This window comes from Rattus norvegicus, chromosome 1 (assembly GCF_021556685.1).
Source record: "Rattus norvegicus strain SHRSP/BbbUtx chromosome 1, alternate assembly SHRSP_T2T, whole genome shotgun sequence".
NCBI lineage: Eukaryota > Metazoa > Chordata > Mammalia > Rodentia > Muridae > Rattus > Rattus norvegicus.
The window spans coordinates 96,764,457-96,781,514 of record NC_141534.1 but is presented as its reverse complement, the minus strand read 5'-3'; the positions used below and the strand labels follow the sequence as shown (position 1 = coordinate 96,781,514).

Below are 17,058 nucleotides of genomic sequence, written 5' to 3'. Positions count from 1 at the left end.
ACTTCGCCTGGCTCCTACCAACCAGGACTCCAGAACCTAACCGACACGCACATCCGTGTGGACTTGGATGAGACCCACAGCGAGGCGGGCTGCAGGGAGTCTGAAGGACTTAGCCTTCTGTATGGCAAGCTGCAGGTCCTACGCCACTGACACAGAGAAAAGACGTTATAAAAAACAAAACAAAACAAAGCAAAACGTCCACCATTCCTACCCAGCAAGAGCACAAGGTCAATGTAGTAAACCCCCAGAGACCTGACACAAGAAGGCCATAGAAACGTCTTTATTGAAGAGGACAGGAGTCATGCTGAGTTTAGGGACATGCAGTGAAGGGGCAGTCGTGAGCTGTCCTTGGTGGTCAGGGCCCCAGGTCTGCTCTGGACCCACGGGGCCCTCAGGTTCTCCCTCAGGCTGTTGGTCTGGCCCAGGTGCTGTGAAGTCCTTTGGGGCCAATGACTCAGATTTAGTGTCTTGGACCTGTGACCAGAAGGTAGATTGAAGTAGGGACTCCATGATTTGGGGTCCTGTTAGAGCCCTGGGGCCCTGCACATATTAGTTATCAGAGATTTGGAACTTGGGGGTTCCCTTGAGGGTGGGGCCCATGGAGTTTGGAGGTTGGGAAATTAAAGATCCATGGACTAAGGGTATTAGAGTCCTATCCTTGTTCCAAAGATGGGACTTTCTGTTTGGGGTCTCCTGGTGCCTGGGAGTCAGGTTTGAGATGCCCTGAGAGCCTGGGATGTTCTCCTGGCAACAGGTTCCTTCCTCCCGGTCCTAAGGACCTTGTGTTGGGGGATTTCCTGAGGGTTTGGGATTGGTATCTTAAGTTTGGGATTCCCTGGGGATTTGAAGATTCTGTGACTTGGGTAGGGGGAAGTCCTGGGAATTAGAAATTTGGGGTCTTCTAGAGATTGTAGGGCTTGGAGGCATGGGGAATTGGGGATTATATATAATATATATTCTCTCTGGAATTTGAACTCCCCAGTGTTCTAGAATGGGGTCTCCAAATTTGGGGATCCCCCCAAAGGGGGGGAAGTTATTACTTTAAAAAATAGAGAATTTTCTGGGAGCCTTGGCCAGCACAGGGACTGTGGGCCATGTGGGGTGGGCTTCATACAAGGCACTGGGGGTTTCTCAAGGGTGCAGAGGGCAGGAAGACTTGCTGTCCTGTAATTCATGCTTCCAGGACGATTTTGGTGTTTGTAATTGAGGTGAGTGGGCCGGTTAAGTAGGTGTCTTGTTCAGGGGTGAGAACAGGGACTTAAGTGAATGGAGGGCATCTCTGAGAAGGAGAGGAGAGTATAAGGTCTTTCTAGTGACCTTGGGGTCACGCCATTTTGAGGAGACTGATGTTACATGGGGATAGTGATGTGGCTGGCTATTCTGGAGGTATGACCTATGCTTAAGGAGAACCGGGGTGGGGGGGGTCTTCATTCATGGGACTCTAATCCACTGGTAACTCAAGAACGTCCTGTCGTGGAGAGGGTCAGCATCCCTTGGGTGATGTGGAAAATGTTTATTGGGGGAAATCTGCTCTGAGGGGTAGGGGACAGGGACTAGCCTGAAGGTGCTACTCAGGGAATCTCTTTTGGGGTAACATGAGGTCTGTATTTGGGGGAGTCGTCATGGGAGATCTGTTAATAATGGGACCTCAGTAATCGAGGGCTGGCTAACGGGGTTTCTATTCTGGAGGTGTCACTGGGAATCTCTATCTTAGGGTGACTGGGGTCTCCTTGTGTCAGGAGATGCTAGAGGGGACTCTGTCTCTGTGTTAGGTATCCAGGTCTCTAAGACTGCATCTCCGCCCTCAGCATCCAAGGAAACCAGCAGCAGAAGAGTAACCTGAAAGAGGAAGACCGGTCAGGTGGGTACAGGCGAGGGACATCTGGCTCCCTCGCTCCACTTCCGTGCCTGGTGTTCTGCCTCTGCCCGTTTAGGTTTGTGCTCTGTGTGTGTGCGTGCGCGTGTGAGTGTGTGTGTGTGTGTGCGCGCGTGCGCGTGTGTGTGCGCGTGTGTGAGTGTGTGTGCATGAGTGTGTGTATGTGTGTGCGCGTGTGAGTGTATGTGTGTGTGTGCGCGTGTGAGTGTGTGTGTGTGAGTGTGTGTGTTGGGGGGATTGGGGAGCCTCTGCTTCCTCAGATGAAGTCTCTAGGAGCCAGGCAAGCCCTGCTCTCTAAAGATGCTCTCCCTCCCTCCCCCTTCATTGTGTTTGTGGGACAGGGTCTCACTACCCTAAGCTGTTCTCAGACTGAGGGCAATCCTTCTGCCTCAGGCTCCTCGTTGCTACATGAGCCACTGTACGAGGCAAGGGTGGCACACTTTGCGTTTTTTCGTTTGGTTTTTCAAGACAGAGCTTCTTTGTGTAGCTTGGGCTGTCTCGGAACTTGCTATGTAGACTAGGCTGCCCCCTAGTGCTGAGACTAAAGGTGTGCACCATCACTGCCTGGCTTTTTGCTTTTTTTTTTTTTTTTTTTTTTGGTAATAAGCAAAGGTGAGGTTTATTATGGAGATCTATTACGGAGATCTCCGGGCCGACACGTATCCCGAGCAGGAGACAGAGGTGTCGACCGCTTTTTTTTTTTTTTTTTTTTTTTAAAAAGACAGGCTTCTCTCTGTGTCCTGGAACTCGGTTTTTTGGTTTTTTGTTTTTTTTTTTTGTTCTTTTTTTCGGAGCTGGGGACTGAACCCAGGGCCTTGCGCTTCCTAGGTAAGCGCTCTACCACTGAGCTAAATCCCCAGCCCCGGAACTCGTTTTTTTTTTGTAGACCAAATTGCACGATGTCCTTGGAGTCACAGAGATCCACCTGCCTCTTTCCCCTCTCCTTCTTTCTCTTTCTTAAAGCGGGTTTCATGGATGAGACAGTCTCACACCACGTGGCTCAGGAAGGCACGGAATCCATGGTCCTCCCGCCCACTGGGTGCTGCAGTTACAGGCAGCGCCCCCATCACATCCACTCTACTTACAACTTAACTTCCATTCCCAGCCCAAGTAGGGCCTTGGGCACCATGGCCTTGCAGACGTCTCTAACCTTCTGCTAGGTTAGCCACGCACCTGGAGATAGAGTTCTCTGATGCAATGTCCTTTGGGGTCCGGACTGTTGTGAAGGTGCGTTTGGGCTGTGTCACTAGAGAGGAAGGCAAGGTCTCAAGAGAGGTGACAGTAAAGGCACCTGTGTTATCAGAAACCCCAGCCCACACATACTCTGTCATATCTATCTGTGTCTCCAGACCTTGATAGATTCCTTCAATTTCAATATGCACTTGAACCTCTTATTAGTACTCACTTCTCCCTCCCATTACCCATTAATTATCCACACCCCCAATTCTCCCATCGAACCCCACTTCCCCAGTGTCTACTTAGACCCTTGTTTTTGTTAGGTTGGGTTTCGTTCATTTTCTCCCTCTGCAGTTGAGGTTGGTCTAAAATTTGCAATCCTTCCACTTCCACTCCAGGAATGTTGGTAGTGCAGATTTTTGATCTTTTGTATGTGCACTGGTATTCTGCCTGCATGCATGTCTGTGTGAGGGAGTCAGGTTCCCCTGAATCTTGAGTTACAGACAATTGTGAACTGCCACTCTGGCCCTTTGGAAGAAAGGCCAGTGCCCTTAACCACTGAGCCATCTCTCCAGCCCCACAGACGGTTTTTGTCTTTTTCTCAGTGCTTAGGATTGAACCCAGGGCCTTATGCATGTTGAGCTATGCTCCACCCCTAATCCCTCACTGGGGGATTCTAGGCAGGGGCTCTACAACTAAACCGTATCCCAAACCCTCATACCCTTGTTAACTTCTCCATATCTATAGTCCCTATCTTCTTGGGACCCTGTCTCCTATTTTTCTGGGCCATGTGTATCAAACTAAATGCCAGAGATTGTTACTAACATATGGCTGAGAACCCACAGTCCTTCCCCCATCCTGGCCCCCAACTCACTTGTCACTTGATGCACTTTTTTTGCTCCAACACTGTCTCCAGGGGGATCAGTGGATCCACCAATCCTAGGGAGACACATAGAATATTCAGAACCACAAAGGGCTAGGAGATGAACCCCTGGGAGCCCAAAGGAAAAAAGGTACAGTGGAACAACCAACCATGTCGTGCCTGTCCAAAAGGACCATCTGAGGGGAGACATGGGCTCTATGTGGCTTCCTGAGTGGAGGGGTACAGCGAGGCTCACCTCTGGATACGAGATGCTGGTGCAAAGACCCCGTGCCTCGGGGCACAGGTAAAGTACCGGACACCGAACACAGAGCCGTCATGCTTGCCCGTGGGCTGGTCCAGCTCAATGCCATACCAGTAACCTGCAACAGGGCATCACCAGGAGGCCTCAACCTCAGCGCTAAGGGTGCAACCCAGGCCCTTATGCATCTGAGCCACATCCCAGCCCAGAGCCCACCCTCACCTGGAGCAAAGTCCGTCTTCCCATAGAAACGCACAATCCCCTGCTTCTGGCCTGCCACAAGGACTTGGTCTCCAACTTCAGCTTTGGCCCCTTCACGCTGCTGCAGGCTGCCCAGAGATGGGGAAGATGGGGACTTCTTCTTCCCTGGGAATGAAAGGTAAAGATATGGAGACCAAAGGAAAAATGGAGATGGAAGTCAGGAACCCCAAAATTTCCCTTCGATAACACAGGGAAGAAAGTTGGAGGCATGGCTTAGGAGGCATACGCTCACTTGCTTAGCGTATATTCAAGTCCTGAATACAATCCCTAGCGTGACCAGACAGAAAAAGAAAGGGAGGGGTTGGGGATTTAGCTCAGTGGTAGAGCGCTTGCCTAGCAAGCGCAAGGCCCTGGGTTCAGTCCCCAGCTCTGAAAAAAAAGAAAAAAAAAAAAAAGAAAGGGAGCTGACGGTAGTGGTGTGGGACTGTAGTCCCAGGACTCAGGAGACTGAGACAAAGTCACTTGACCTAAAGTGGGTCTTTTATTTTTGCTTTTGTTTTCTGAGCCAGGGTTTGTGTGGCCCTAGAACTCGCTCTGTAAACCAGGCTGACCTTGAACCCACAGAGTTCCACCTGCCTCTGCTTCCCTAGGGCTGGGATTAAAGGTGTGTGCCACCATCGCCCATCGAGCCAAGGTGTTCAAGATCAGCCTGTGCAAACCCCGAGGGTTGAGCTCAGCTCCACTTTGAGAACCTGAGTTTGGATCCCTAACACTCAATGTGAAAAGCCAGGGGCAGTCGCAGGCATCAAGAAGGTGGAGACAGGCAGATCCCCAAAGCTTGTGTGCTGGCCGGCCTAGCCAAATATAATATCTTCGTGTTCAGTGTTTTGTGAGATTCTGTCCCTTAAGTGGAAGCCAACAGTGGCGGCAAACTCCTTCAATCCCAGCACTCAGGAGGCAGACGCAGGCGGAGCTCCACACAAGCAGGCATGTTATTTATGAGAATGCCTGCCAACACTTGTCCATACATGGACACCCCCTCAGAGAAAGGGGGGACAGTGGTAAGATAAGGTTGAATTTTAGTCTGAGAGAACCTCTATTCATAAACACCAGAAACTTCTGAAACAGTAACCCCTAGAGACAGATTCTTCCCTAAAATTGAGAGAGGTCTTCGAGCCTGAGAGGAAACTAAGTCTCAGGGGGCTGGGAACCCCAGAAGTCCTTCTGAAAGCTGGGTGGGGCTAGTGGTGAGTCAGGGGGGAAACCAAGTCACTGAAGCAGGGAGTGAGCTTATTCTCTACAGCTGGAGTGGAGGAGAACAGAAGCTGAGCTCCCACACAATGTCCCCAAGGCTGCCTCTTCCCACCCATCCGGCCACACTTCTGACCTTTGTGTTCCCTCCGGCCTTTGCCCGTTACACGGGAGAAGTCCATCCGGGGAGTGCGGGGCGTGGAGGTAACAGATGAGGGGGGTGCATCCACTGCCTTGGAGACCTTGGACACAGATGCAAAGAGACCTGGGGAGGGGGCAGAGACTGAGTGTAGCATTGCCCAAGCCAGAAGAGACCCTTGGCCATTGCTGTGTCCCCGTCCCCATCCCCTTTCCCCAGGCAGCAGTATCAGAACTGAGCATACCATCCCGCTGGCCCCAGGCCCCAGTTAGAGACTGACCCTGCTTGGGAGGGCAGATGAAGTACCGGACACCCCCAACGCTGCCGTCGTTCTTGCCTTCCGGTTCATCTAGCTCCACGCCCACCCACTGGCCACTGGCGAACTCGGTGGTCCCGCAGAACCTCAGCGTGCCCGTCTGGGGAGACAAGAATAACATGGTTTGGACGGGGGCCTTGGAGACCACAGTGACAGGCAGCAAGGCAGAAATGGATGCAGGAACCAGGTTCAAATCTGAGCTCTAGCCCTTATTGGCTCTGTGACTATGTAGGACTCTTTAGGCCTCAGCTTCCTTATCCACCAAATGGGAACGAAGATTGCATCCACTTAATGAGGACGTTAAGGGGACTGGCATACAGAGCTCAGTGGTAGAGTGCTTGCCACTACACATAAGGCCCTGGGTTCCATCGCCACAAGCAAAAACGATTGTCTCAGAACTGTCTTACCCACTGCAGTGAACGGTCATAGCTACAGGTGACATACAACTAAAAGTTTGACGCCACGTCTGGTGACTCGTGTCTGCAACCCCAACACTTTGCTGAGGCAGAATTGCAGGAAGATTGGGGCCAACCATGATCACATAGCAAGTTCTAGTCCAGCCTAGGCTACAGAGTGAGACCCTGTCTCAGTTAATCTGTGCTCCCCCACCCCCTTGAGCTAGGCCTGGACCTCTTCCTGCCTTAGTCTCCCCCAGTGCTGGCACATGGCATCACACCTGGCTTAAAAGTGGGGGAGGGGGAACTGGAGAGGTGGCTCAGTGGTTAAGAGCACTGACTGCTCCTCCAGAGGTCCTGAGTTCAATTCCCCAGCAACCACATGGTGGCTCACAACCATCTGTAATGGGATCTGATGCCCTCTTCTGGTGTGTCTGAAGACAGCTACAGTGTACTTAATATATAACAAATACATTTTTTCTTTTTTTTTTTTTTTTTTTTTTTCGGAGCTGGGGATCGAACCCAGGGCCTTGTGCCTGCTAGGCAAGCGCTCTACCGCTGAGCTAAATCCCCAACCCACATTTTTTTAAAAAAGAGTAGGGGAGGGAACATTTTTGAAGACACATAGGATGTCGGAGAGACGGGTCAATGGTTAAGATGTCAAGATGGCAGAAGTTTGGTTCCCAGCACCCAGCCAGAAGGCTCATAACCACTTGTGACTGTAGCTCTGGGGATCCAATGCCCTCTTCTGGACTCCTGGGGTACTGCACTACTGTGCACACATTTAAAAACATACACATATTTTTTTAAAAAAAATACTTAGCTGTAGAGTTCTCGGTGACTGTGGTTACTATAGTTCCATGAGACCTCCTAATTTTCACACACCTTGTATTCTTTTTTTTTGAGTCAGGGTTTCAAGTAGCCCAGGCTGGCCTTGGACTTCTGACTCCCCTGCTTCTGCCTCCTGAGAGCTAGGACTGCAGGAATGTGCCACCACACACAGCCATTTGGTGCTCATGTTAACGGGCAAGCATTCTGAGCTACTTCAGCTCTCACTCCTAGCTGTGAGTTCTCTGTGTGAAGAACAGGCTAAGTAAAACTGGAGACGCGGCTCGGTGACGGAGCGTTGGCCTATATATCTGAAGCACGAGCTCCATCTCCAGCACCACAGACAGACCGACAGAGCTAGCCTGCTGACTGGTTTGTGTGGGGCTGGGCTCTGTGCCGTACTCTCTTCTAAAGGCCTCTAACTCTCTGACATGCACCCCCAACCTGCCTGAGGTGGCACTACCATCTCATTTACAGTTGGAGAAGCTGACAGACAGGAGAATCACTATCCCAGGACCTACTGCTGGTGTGTGACAAACCTGAACTGGACCTGGGCAAGCTACAGTGTTGGGTATCCCACAATTAAGGACAAAAGACCCTTCTTTTGGAGCCTCTTCTGGGATATAAAATACGAAGAGTTGGCCCATACCCGCAAACTGTCTGGTGAGTTACAGGAAGTTTTCCGGGTGAGCCATGGCGAGCTCTTTAAAAATGTTATTATCAGCCAGGCACGATGGTGCACACCTTTGATCCCAGGACCAGGGAGGCAAAAACAGATCTCTGGGAGTTTGAGGCCAGACTCATCTAATTACTAATTCCTGACCAGACAAGGCTACCTGTACAGTGAGACTCTTGTCTCAATAGAGTAAAATAAATTATTGCCGGGTGTGGTCATACATGCCTCTAATGCCAGCACTCAGAAGGCGGAGGCACATTAATCTCCAAGTTTGAGGCCAGCCTGGTCTATGTAGAGAGATCATGTCCAAGAAAACATAAACAGGGGTTGGGGATTTAGCTCAACGGTAGAGCACTTGCCTAGCAAGCGCAAGGCCCTGGGTTCGGTCCCCAGCTCCGAAAAAAAGAAAAAAAGAAAAAAAAAAAAAAAAAACCAACAACAACGAAACCAAAACCCACTATTATTAGTAGTATTATTAGAATTCATGTGCGTGCACATGCCCATATGTGCGTGTGAATGGTGTGTAGGGGGTGTGTTCGAGTGCCGTGGTACATGTGTGTGAATTAAAAGAGAATGTCTTTGAATCAGTTCTACTTTACAAGGTTTCTGGTGGCTGAACTTACGCTGACACACCTGCGAGGCGATCACCTTTACCTCCGGGCCGGTTCACGGTCCCAGGAGCTTTCAGTTGGGAAACAAAACATAACTCATACAGTTTCTCGTTACACACACACACACACACACACACACACCCCAAGTCCTACTTCCTTCACGAGGTCTGCAGGTCTGGTGCGATCTTCCAATCCCTCCAGCTCCCCTCCTGTCCCAGAATTCCTCTGTTTTCACCCTGTTCCTTCCTATCAGCAGCCAGGCCTCTGGGAGCTTCTCTCAGCTTGAACATCACCTCCTCAGGAATCCTTTTCAGAACACTCCAGCTAAAACCACTCCTGCCTCCAGCCAGGATCTGTTTCCTAAATCCAGGCACCGAATGTTTGTCACAGTCCTTGCTGTCACTGGGAATGACCAGAGCCACAGCAGGACTTTACTGTCTACTCCATTGTCAGAACTCCACGAGAGCAGAGCTGGGGTTCACACGACCCTCTGTCCTAAAGAACAAATAGGCATGGCCCGAGGGACACCAGGCAAGGCAATGAAAGCTGAAGTGTGTGGATGGGGCACACTTAATCTGCCTCTTCCTCAGCTCCTCCTCTGATTGCTAAAACTCAAGACACTTCCTGCTTCTCTTCTCCTGGGTCCCTTAGCTTCTAGGCAGGCCTCGCCCTGAGGCTCTCCAGCCTATAACATCCCAGTGAAAGCTATGACTTTGTGCCCGAGGGTGAAGTGTGTCACAGGCCTTCCAGCAGAGCCACAGTACACAGAGAGCTATGCTAAGCACGGTTTCAGCTGTGACTGCAATGGGCTGTCACTGTCAGGGGACAGGTCTGTCAGAGCTCAGCATGGGGTACATATTCCATCTGTAGCCCATGCACCCAGCTACAGGAGGGATGAGAGAGCTGAGTCCTTCCCTCCCCTCACCCCAACCCCTAACCTTCTGGCCATCGAGGAGCACTCGGTCTCCTAGACGCAGGCCCAGCGCGCTGAGCATGAGATTGCCTGGGACGTTGTCATAGTTGGGTAGTGTGACTTTAGGAAGGGTGCAGGACAGTGGCACAGCCTCTTCTAGCAGCGTCCGCAGTTCCTTGGCCACCAGGGCTGCCTCTGCCTTGTCAAGGGACATGTCCATGGGGTCTGGGACCACTTCCGCTGGTACCTGTCCTTTTCGATTCTGTGGATCAGAGAGAACACAAGAAATGGGGACCGAGTGGGACAAGCCATACTACCCCTTTGGAGACCGCACCTCAGACCCCCAGATTGGGTAAAGCAGGAATTGTGTTATCTTACACCCTAGGCCAATGTGGAAATAGGATGTGACCTGGGTGTAGTTGTACATGTCTGCCAAGTATACAGAGGGAGTTCCGGGCCAGCCAGGCCTACATAGTGGAACCCTGTCTCGAAAGGCAGATAGTGGTAGCGCGCACCTTTAGTTCCAGTGCAAGGGAGGCAGAAGCAGAAGCAGGCAGATCTCTGAGGGTTTGAGGCCAGCCTGGTCTACAGAGTTTCAGACCAGCCAGGGCTATGTACATAGTGAGACCTGATCTCAAAACCAAACATTAAAAAAAAAAAAAAAAAAAAAAAAAAAAGACGAGATTCAAAGTCAATCTGCAAGACTCCAGGCTGGAGCCTGTTACATCACTGATTCTAGTCACCCAGAACTAAAAGAAACGAACGCACTCCTCATAGCATATCCTGGGCAATTCTTTTGATCTCTTCACTTCAGCCTCCCCATCGTAAAACGGGGCTTATAGTAAACAGAAGTGACGTGCTGCAGAATGACTACTCCGTGAATCTCGGGTGTGATTTCATTTGTAAAACGTGCAGAGGTTTCCTGATGCTTTAGGAGTGGGCTTGCTCCACCGCTGAAGGGAAAGGGGGGGGGCAGGAGGGAGGAGATGAAGGGGTGGGTGGCAGTACCCTCAGCGCTGGGTTGGCACCATGCTCCAGTAAACATTTGGCGGCGCCCAGGCACAGATTCGAGGCAGCGATGTGCAGAGCTGAGCCATGGTTGAAGTCACTACAGGTGGAGTTCACCACTGCGAAGTGGGCATGTGAGGGAAGGGTAAGAGTGAGTGACCTCCTGCAGCATCTGCATGGAGCCTCACCTCTGCTCGGGGTTCCTGGCTCTAAGCATCTTTCCCAACCTGCCCTTCTATCCCATTGTTGTCCATCCTGTATATAAGCCAATCACTACATACCCTGGCCAACAGCCCCCCCTACCCTGTGCGCATGCGCATGCCCCTCTAGCCCTTGTTTCCTGTTTGAATCCCCGCACCCTTCAAAGTTAAGCCTCAGTCTTTTATCCTTTCGTCTTGGGATTTTTTCCCCCTTAACCAGATGGATGGTGGCCCCCACACTCTCAAAACCCTGGGCCCCCTCCTCCAAGAAACTCCACCCCTCATCCAGGCCCCTCCCCATCCCAGCAAGGCTCCGCCTCCTCACCCCTGGGCCTCGCCCCTTTCAGCAGCACACGCACAAGGTCTGGCACGTCGAAATAGGCCGCATAGTGAAGTGCGTTCATGTTGGTCCAGCGGCTGCGCAGAGTCACATCTGCGCCTAGCGCCAGCAGCTGCTGCGAGAGGCGCACAGCGGCCGCAGGGTCTCCTGCAAAGGGCCAGGGTCAGCTAGGAAGTCATTTTCCAATACAAGTGCCCAACATGTCGGTAGGGACCCTGGTGTCTCAGTTATGCGTTTTGGAGCCTTGGATAGCAGTTTCCAGATGTGCTTTTAGGGCATGAGTCCTCGGTGGTTTTGGGATATCAGGGCTGGGAGCCTAGATTTTGGGGTCTGGGCTCTTACCAACTCCATGGGCCCCAGCCTTGCACGCATAATGGAGCAGTGTCATATCTGTGAGGCCGTCACGATCATTCACATGGCAGCCCCGACGCAGAATCTGTGAGCACCAGATAACATCATAGGATTACCCAAACACGGGGAACCAGGTCTCCTCCGTCCCCGGCCTCCCCAAGTGCTCCTACCTCATTGCCAATGACGTCTATCTTGTGCTGGACTTGGGGAACCCACTGGCGTACGATGGCAAACAGCTCTGGGATGGTGGTCTTCGGATCAAAGAGAATCTCCTGGCACGCAGGGTCATTGGGGTCGAAGAAGGTAAAAGCTGGAGAAAGAAGTCCAGACTCACCCTAGGCAAGCTGCCTCCCCTTTGCATCACCAGGGAAGGAGCCTCTGCCATGTTGCCTTTAAAGAGTCCTGAATACACAGTTTGAAGTGGTGGCACGCGGGCCACAGTCAACCCACAGGTTTTTTCTGGAAGACTAGCATGTTTCAACGTAAAGAGGAGAATGCTAAATGAGTAACGTATAGACCCCCAGCGTCTTAAGAAATTGGACAATTGGGTAATTTTTTTTTCTTTTTTTTTTTTTTTTTTTTTTTTCCGGAGCTGGGGACCGAACCCAGGGCCTTGCACCTCCTAGGTAAGCGCTCTACCACTGAGCTAAATCCCCAACCCCATAATCGGGTAATTTTACCCTCTGAGAGAAAGTGGCTGCAGGTTCAGCACCTTTCTAGCTGCACATCCAAGGGTCCTGCTAAGGCTCTGGGCCCCAGTCACCAGGTCAAACTATGGGCACAGTGAGCTGGATGTAGTACCACAGGCCTGTCCTCTCAGCGCTTGGGAATTCGAGGCTACCACAGACTGACTGGCTACACGGCTAAGTCCACGTCAGCCTGATCTTCATAGCAAGACCCCGCCTCCACAATGAAGCCGCTGGAGACGTAGCTCAGCAGTTGACGCTGGCTTGACATACACAAGGCCCTGGATTCTGTCATCAGCACCTTATACCTGTGCACACGCGTACACAAACAGAATGGACACAGCCTGGTTAAATTCCAAGAGGAAGGGGCTGGGGATTTAGCTCAGTGGTAGAGCGCTTACCTAGGAAGCGCAAGGCCCTGGGTTCGGTCCCCAGCTCCGAAAAAAAAGAACCAAAAAAAAAAAAAAAAAAAAAATCCAAGAGGAGAGGCTAGTTTTCCTCTTTAATCGTTATCTAAAAAGCTCAGCCAGACAAGAAACAAATGGAGCTCTGTGAGTTCTAAGACAGCCTGGTCTAAAACAGGAGTTCTAGGCCACCTGGGGCTGTACAATGAGACCCTGTCTCAAATAAATAAATATGCCCGAAATCTTTCCTATTTCTGTTGTTGTTCTTGTTTGATTTTTAAGGAACTCGAATGTTTCTTTAAAACGTCTGGAGGCTGGGGAGATGAGGTAGCGGTTCAGGTCACCTGCTGCTCTTGCTGAGGACTTAAGCTTAGATCCCAGCACCCTCCTCATGTGGCTCACGACTGCCTACAACTCTTGTTCTGAGGTGACCTGACACCTCTGGGCTTCTCAAGCACCTGCATTCATGTGGTATACCCACACGCAGATGTACATGAGCATACATAATTTAAAAAATAATAATAACAAAGTAATAAATAGCACCTATGAACAGGAGTCTGTCCCCATCCACTGATGTCACAGCCTTTCCTGGCTCAGAACCTTTCTCTGGCTCCCATCCTTCCTTCACACAGTACTGTCCACAGGCCTCCCGGTGGTGCACAAGGCTCTGGACAATCTGGTCCCTTTTATCTTCTGCGACATCCTGCTCCCTTAGGCCCCTTCAGCCAACCGACCTTCTGTCCCTCCAATGTGCCAAGCAAATTCCGGCCTCTCTGCACTGCTGTTTCCAGTGTCCTCCCTCAGGCCTCCACAAGGCTTTGCAAACCCAAATCCAAAGAGAGGCCTCCTCACACCACCCAGTCTAAACCGCTAGCCCTGGCCTCCTGTCCGAGATGTCTTGGTGTCCGAGATGTCTTGGTGTACTGCAAACCCCCAAAATGGTATGTATGTTCCTTCCCCAGTGTTCCTTTCTCTACTCTTTTTTCTCCCTTACCCTTTTTCCTTCTATCTAGTCCTTTCCCTGCTGAGGACAAAATCCAAGCTGAACCACAGCCCGAGTTTCCCCTCTCTCTTTTCTCTCTTCCATTCTCGGTTGTCGCCTTCGCTGCAGACCGCTTCACACACACACTATGTTTCTGTGCCGCCTTCCTTACGCCTCAAGGCCCACAGCTGGGTGTGCCTACACTGCCTACTTCACAGTACACCACCGTGCAGGAAAGGCCTACTGGATCTCTTCAGAAGTACTACATGAACGGAGCCAACAAACACCACCTTTAGCTTTCTCCCTGAATACGCCACATTGCCAGAACCTTTGTTCTACAAGCAGGACTACTCCGAGGGCCCATGGGGTGGACCCTCCCGCTGCACCCCAGACTCCCAGACGATACTGTTGTGTGTGGCTGTGTGTATACACATATGGAGAGTGTGCACCGTGGGAACAGAGGTTGATGTCGTCTGTCTCCCTCTGATGGTCACCTTAGTTTTGAGACAGGGTCAGCCCCAGGCATCCTCCTGTTTCTGACTCCCCAGCGCTGGGCTTACAGATTCCAGCAGCCAATGCCTACCAACCCTTTTGTGTGTGTGTTGGGGATCTAACTAAATACAGCTACATGGCAAGGACTTTATCAACTGAGCCACCTCTCCAGCTAGGATCCTTCCTGCCCCATCCCCCAACTCTCTGAATCTAGCACTAGTTTGGCAGCCCCTGGGAATTACCAGCCTCTTCTCCGGAGAGGTCCTCAAACCTCTCTCCCACATCCAGCCCAGGGTTAAGCTCCATCTCTCTCTAATCACAAGCAGGAAGAAGCTTTCAAGACTGTCAATCAAAAGCCAGTAGGATGGCTCTGCTGGTAAAGGCTTGTCACCAAGCCTCATGACCCAAGTTCGATCCCTGGGACTCACAGGGTGAAAGGAGAGAAAAGATCGACAGAAATGTGTCACCTGACTGGCACACACGCGCCATGGCATGCACGCGCAAGCACACACAAAAATCAATTAAAATGTAATTAACAAGGCTTCCCGTAGAATCTGTCACTACTCTATTTTTAGGTTACACACACGCACACACTGTTTTCTCCTTTTCACACTCAGAATTCAGGGAAAGCCCTGGGTGAGGCCTGGAAGCCACTCCCAGACCTGTCCCCATTCTGATTACTTCCTAAATGCAGTTCTGTGGTCTCACCATCCCAAACGCATTTCTGCCTCTGGGCCTTTGCACAGACTCTTTGGCATTTCTGCCCCTGGGCATTTGCACAGACTCTTCTCCAACTGGAGCTATTGCTCCAAGCTGCTTATAGCTGCTTCCTCCCCTCTGGCCTCAGTCTGCAATGCACCTAATCAGAAAGACCCAGCCAACTACCAGCGTTTCGTGCTGGAAGCCTCTGCCTTTTGATACTCTGACAGCACACACTCCACTGTGCACTCGTGTATCCTTTCACTTGTTGGGTCTCTCTGGGAGCAAGGCTCATGCCTGGATCCTCCGTCCTCCATGAATGGAATGAATAGGCACTTCGTTTCCCCAGCTACTCTCAGCCCCTTCCTCACACCCTTCCTTCCACCTCAGACCCTTGACTCCTGTATTTAATTCTCCTACAGCCTCCCCCTCCCGGCTCCAACCTGGGTTTTCCCCACATGCTACCTCTTAAGGAGAACCGTGTCTCTTAAAACCTCTGGCAGCATTCTGTGCTTGATAAAAATCAATCTCATTGTCTCCTGTAATCTCATATTTAGCCTCGTTTGTGGGGCTGTGATTGGGGAATTCTCTCGGCAAAGCCTCAGGAAAGCCTTGCTCTGTGCTGTAGCTCCAGTTCCTAGCATAAAGTTAGGCTGGCAGTAGCTTCCAGACAGTGTTTGTTGAATGACTAAACGACTGAATTGATATGTCATGAATGGAGGACTAGAATTTCTCCAACCCCCATTCTCTAATAGATGAACGTAATTAATGAAGAGGAGAGGTCTAAAAGGCTCTGCTACTAAGATTCCCATGGACCCCTTCAGCATACCCCCACTATCACCGTCAACACAGCCAAGCCACCCACCCACCATCGCCTACAGCTCCAGACCAGATTCCAGGGTGGGGACAGTGGTTACCGTAGTCTTTGGGGAGCGGAGCAGGTGCTGAGGGGTGCACAACTGGCTTTTGCCGGCGCTCCTGGGTGGGGCTGGGGGCTTCTGGGACCGGTTCATCTTCCTCCTCCTCCTCTTCCTCCTCCCCTCGGGGTGGAGGGGCCATTGGGGCAGGATCCGTCTTAGTCATGGTCCTCAGTAGCCCTTGGGGGCCGGTGCAAAGTTGGGGGTGGCCTGGAGGCAAACCTTAAGATAGAGGTCAGCTAGAGAGGGCTCCCCACAGCGCGGGGGTCCAAGCCCCACAGAAGCTCCAAGAGCCACAGGAGGCCCCCTAGTCCTCAGCTCTGGATTTGGGCGACCAAAGGGATCCCCTTTACTCACTAGAAGGCCAGAGATATGGGCCCCAACGCCTGCTACTTCCCTCAGGCCCAGCCTCCCATTCTTCTCTTCGGGTGCCAGGCCCCTGGGTCTCCGCCGCCCCCTCCCGGGGTTTGTTTATCTAGGGATGCAGGATGCTTCGCCCCTCCCCTTCTCCCCAGCCTCCCTTCTTACCTCGGATAGCGCGGATTGGAGAGCTAGGCTGAGACTGAAGAGAGTGCAGGAGTATCGGGGTGTCGGTGTCAGGGGACGAATGGGGGGGACGAGAGGGAGACAGAGAGAAGGGGACGAGGCCCAGACAGAGGCGGGGGATGGGGATGAAGGAGGGGCGGCTGGCGGAGCATGCGCAGTGGCAAGACACGGGGGGGGGGGTGGAGGGGAGGAGATGCTGGGAGACAGCGTTGAGGCAGACGCTAGAGGCAACGGGAAGGGGCTAGACACTCAGGATCTCTAGAGGAAGGGGAGACCGTCCCCCTGGAAGGATGTGACAAGCATAGAATCCGGAACAGGATGAGGTAGAGAGGAGGACTAAAAGGACATGGGTGGGAACGGGTGTTTTCCTCCACTCAGCAAACCAGGTCGTTTTGAGCAGTGGTGAGTCTGGTACTGTGTCAGCTCTTTGTAAATCTCAGTCCTAACTCCCTCTATGGTCAGTCATCTTCCTCATCACTCTTACCCTCATCACCCAGGACAAAAAGGTTATTAGCCACCTGCTGAAGGGTGGTGGTGCGTGAACCTCACTGCAGCCTGTACCACATCCTCACCGTCCCTTCTGCCTAGGAGCTCTTCCCACAGACACCTGGATGGTTCCCTCCCTTCCTTAATATTTACCCACAAGTACCTTTTCAGTGACAACTTGCTCTTTATAGAAATCGCACCCACCCCTTGGGTTTTCTCTAGGGCAATCCAGCCTTCCTTACTCTGATGACCCAGACGGGAGGGGCCCTGCAGAGTTCTTCTTACATTGACTAACCCAAGTGCCCTCCAGACAGGCTCCCTCTCCACCCAGGTGCCGCAGACACCCTGTGTCAAGCACACTTCAGTCTTCATTGGTTCGGAGTGATCTGGTTTATTAGTTTACAAGTTCACCTTCCACTGAAGTGGACATGAACTCCAAGGAAG

The 17,058-nt window shown here is 51.7% G+C and overlaps 1 protein-coding gene across 2 annotated transcripts; it reads right to left on the bottom strand.

Annotated features, from left to right (window-relative positions):
• Positions 1–264: 264 nt before the first annotated feature.
• Clip3 (CAP-GLY domain containing linker protein 3) lies at positions 265–16,259 on the bottom strand. 2 transcript variants are annotated; one of them, XM_087555137.1, is made up of 14 exons: positions 16,111–16,259; positions 15,583–15,792; positions 11,573–11,712; positions 11,394–11,487; positions 11,037–11,198; positions 10,512–10,630; positions 9,529–9,765; positions 6,045–6,180; positions 5,762–5,890; positions 4,396–4,539; positions 4,171–4,294; positions 3,927–3,991; positions 3,050–3,122; positions 265–1,839 (listed from the first exon to the last, which is right to left on the bottom strand). In XM_087555137.1, the coding sequence occupies exons 2-14, from the start codon at positions 15,746–15,748 to the stop codon at positions 1,785–1,787; spliced, it is 1,644 nt and encodes a 547-aa protein (XP_087411263.1). In that variant the 5' UTR covers positions 15,749–15,792; positions 16,111–16,259; the 3' UTR covers positions 265–1,784. The 2 variants fall into 2 exon arrangements, with proteins under 2 accessions (XP_087411263.1, NP_001100971.1); NM_001107501.1 differs by having other exon boundaries at positions 1,498–1,839; positions 15,583–15,804; positions 16,111–16,246.
• Positions 16,260–17,058: the final 799 nt, after the last annotated feature.

Excerpts from the sequence above, each read along its gene's own strand:
- Clip3 (XM_087555137.1), bottom strand. The coding sequence starts at position 15,748 with ATGACTAAGACGGATCCTGCCCCAATGGCCCCTCCACCCCGAGGGGAG. Across the intron at positions 9,766-10,511 it reads GTGCCAACCCAGCGCTGAGG|AATCGAAAAGGACAGGTACC; the intron begins GTACTGCCACCC and ends TCTGATCCACAG. Across the intron at positions 5,891-6,044 it reads CATCTGCCCTCCCAAGCAGG|GTCTCTTTGCATCTGTGTCC; the intron begins GTCAGTCTCTAA and ends CCCCCTCCCCAG.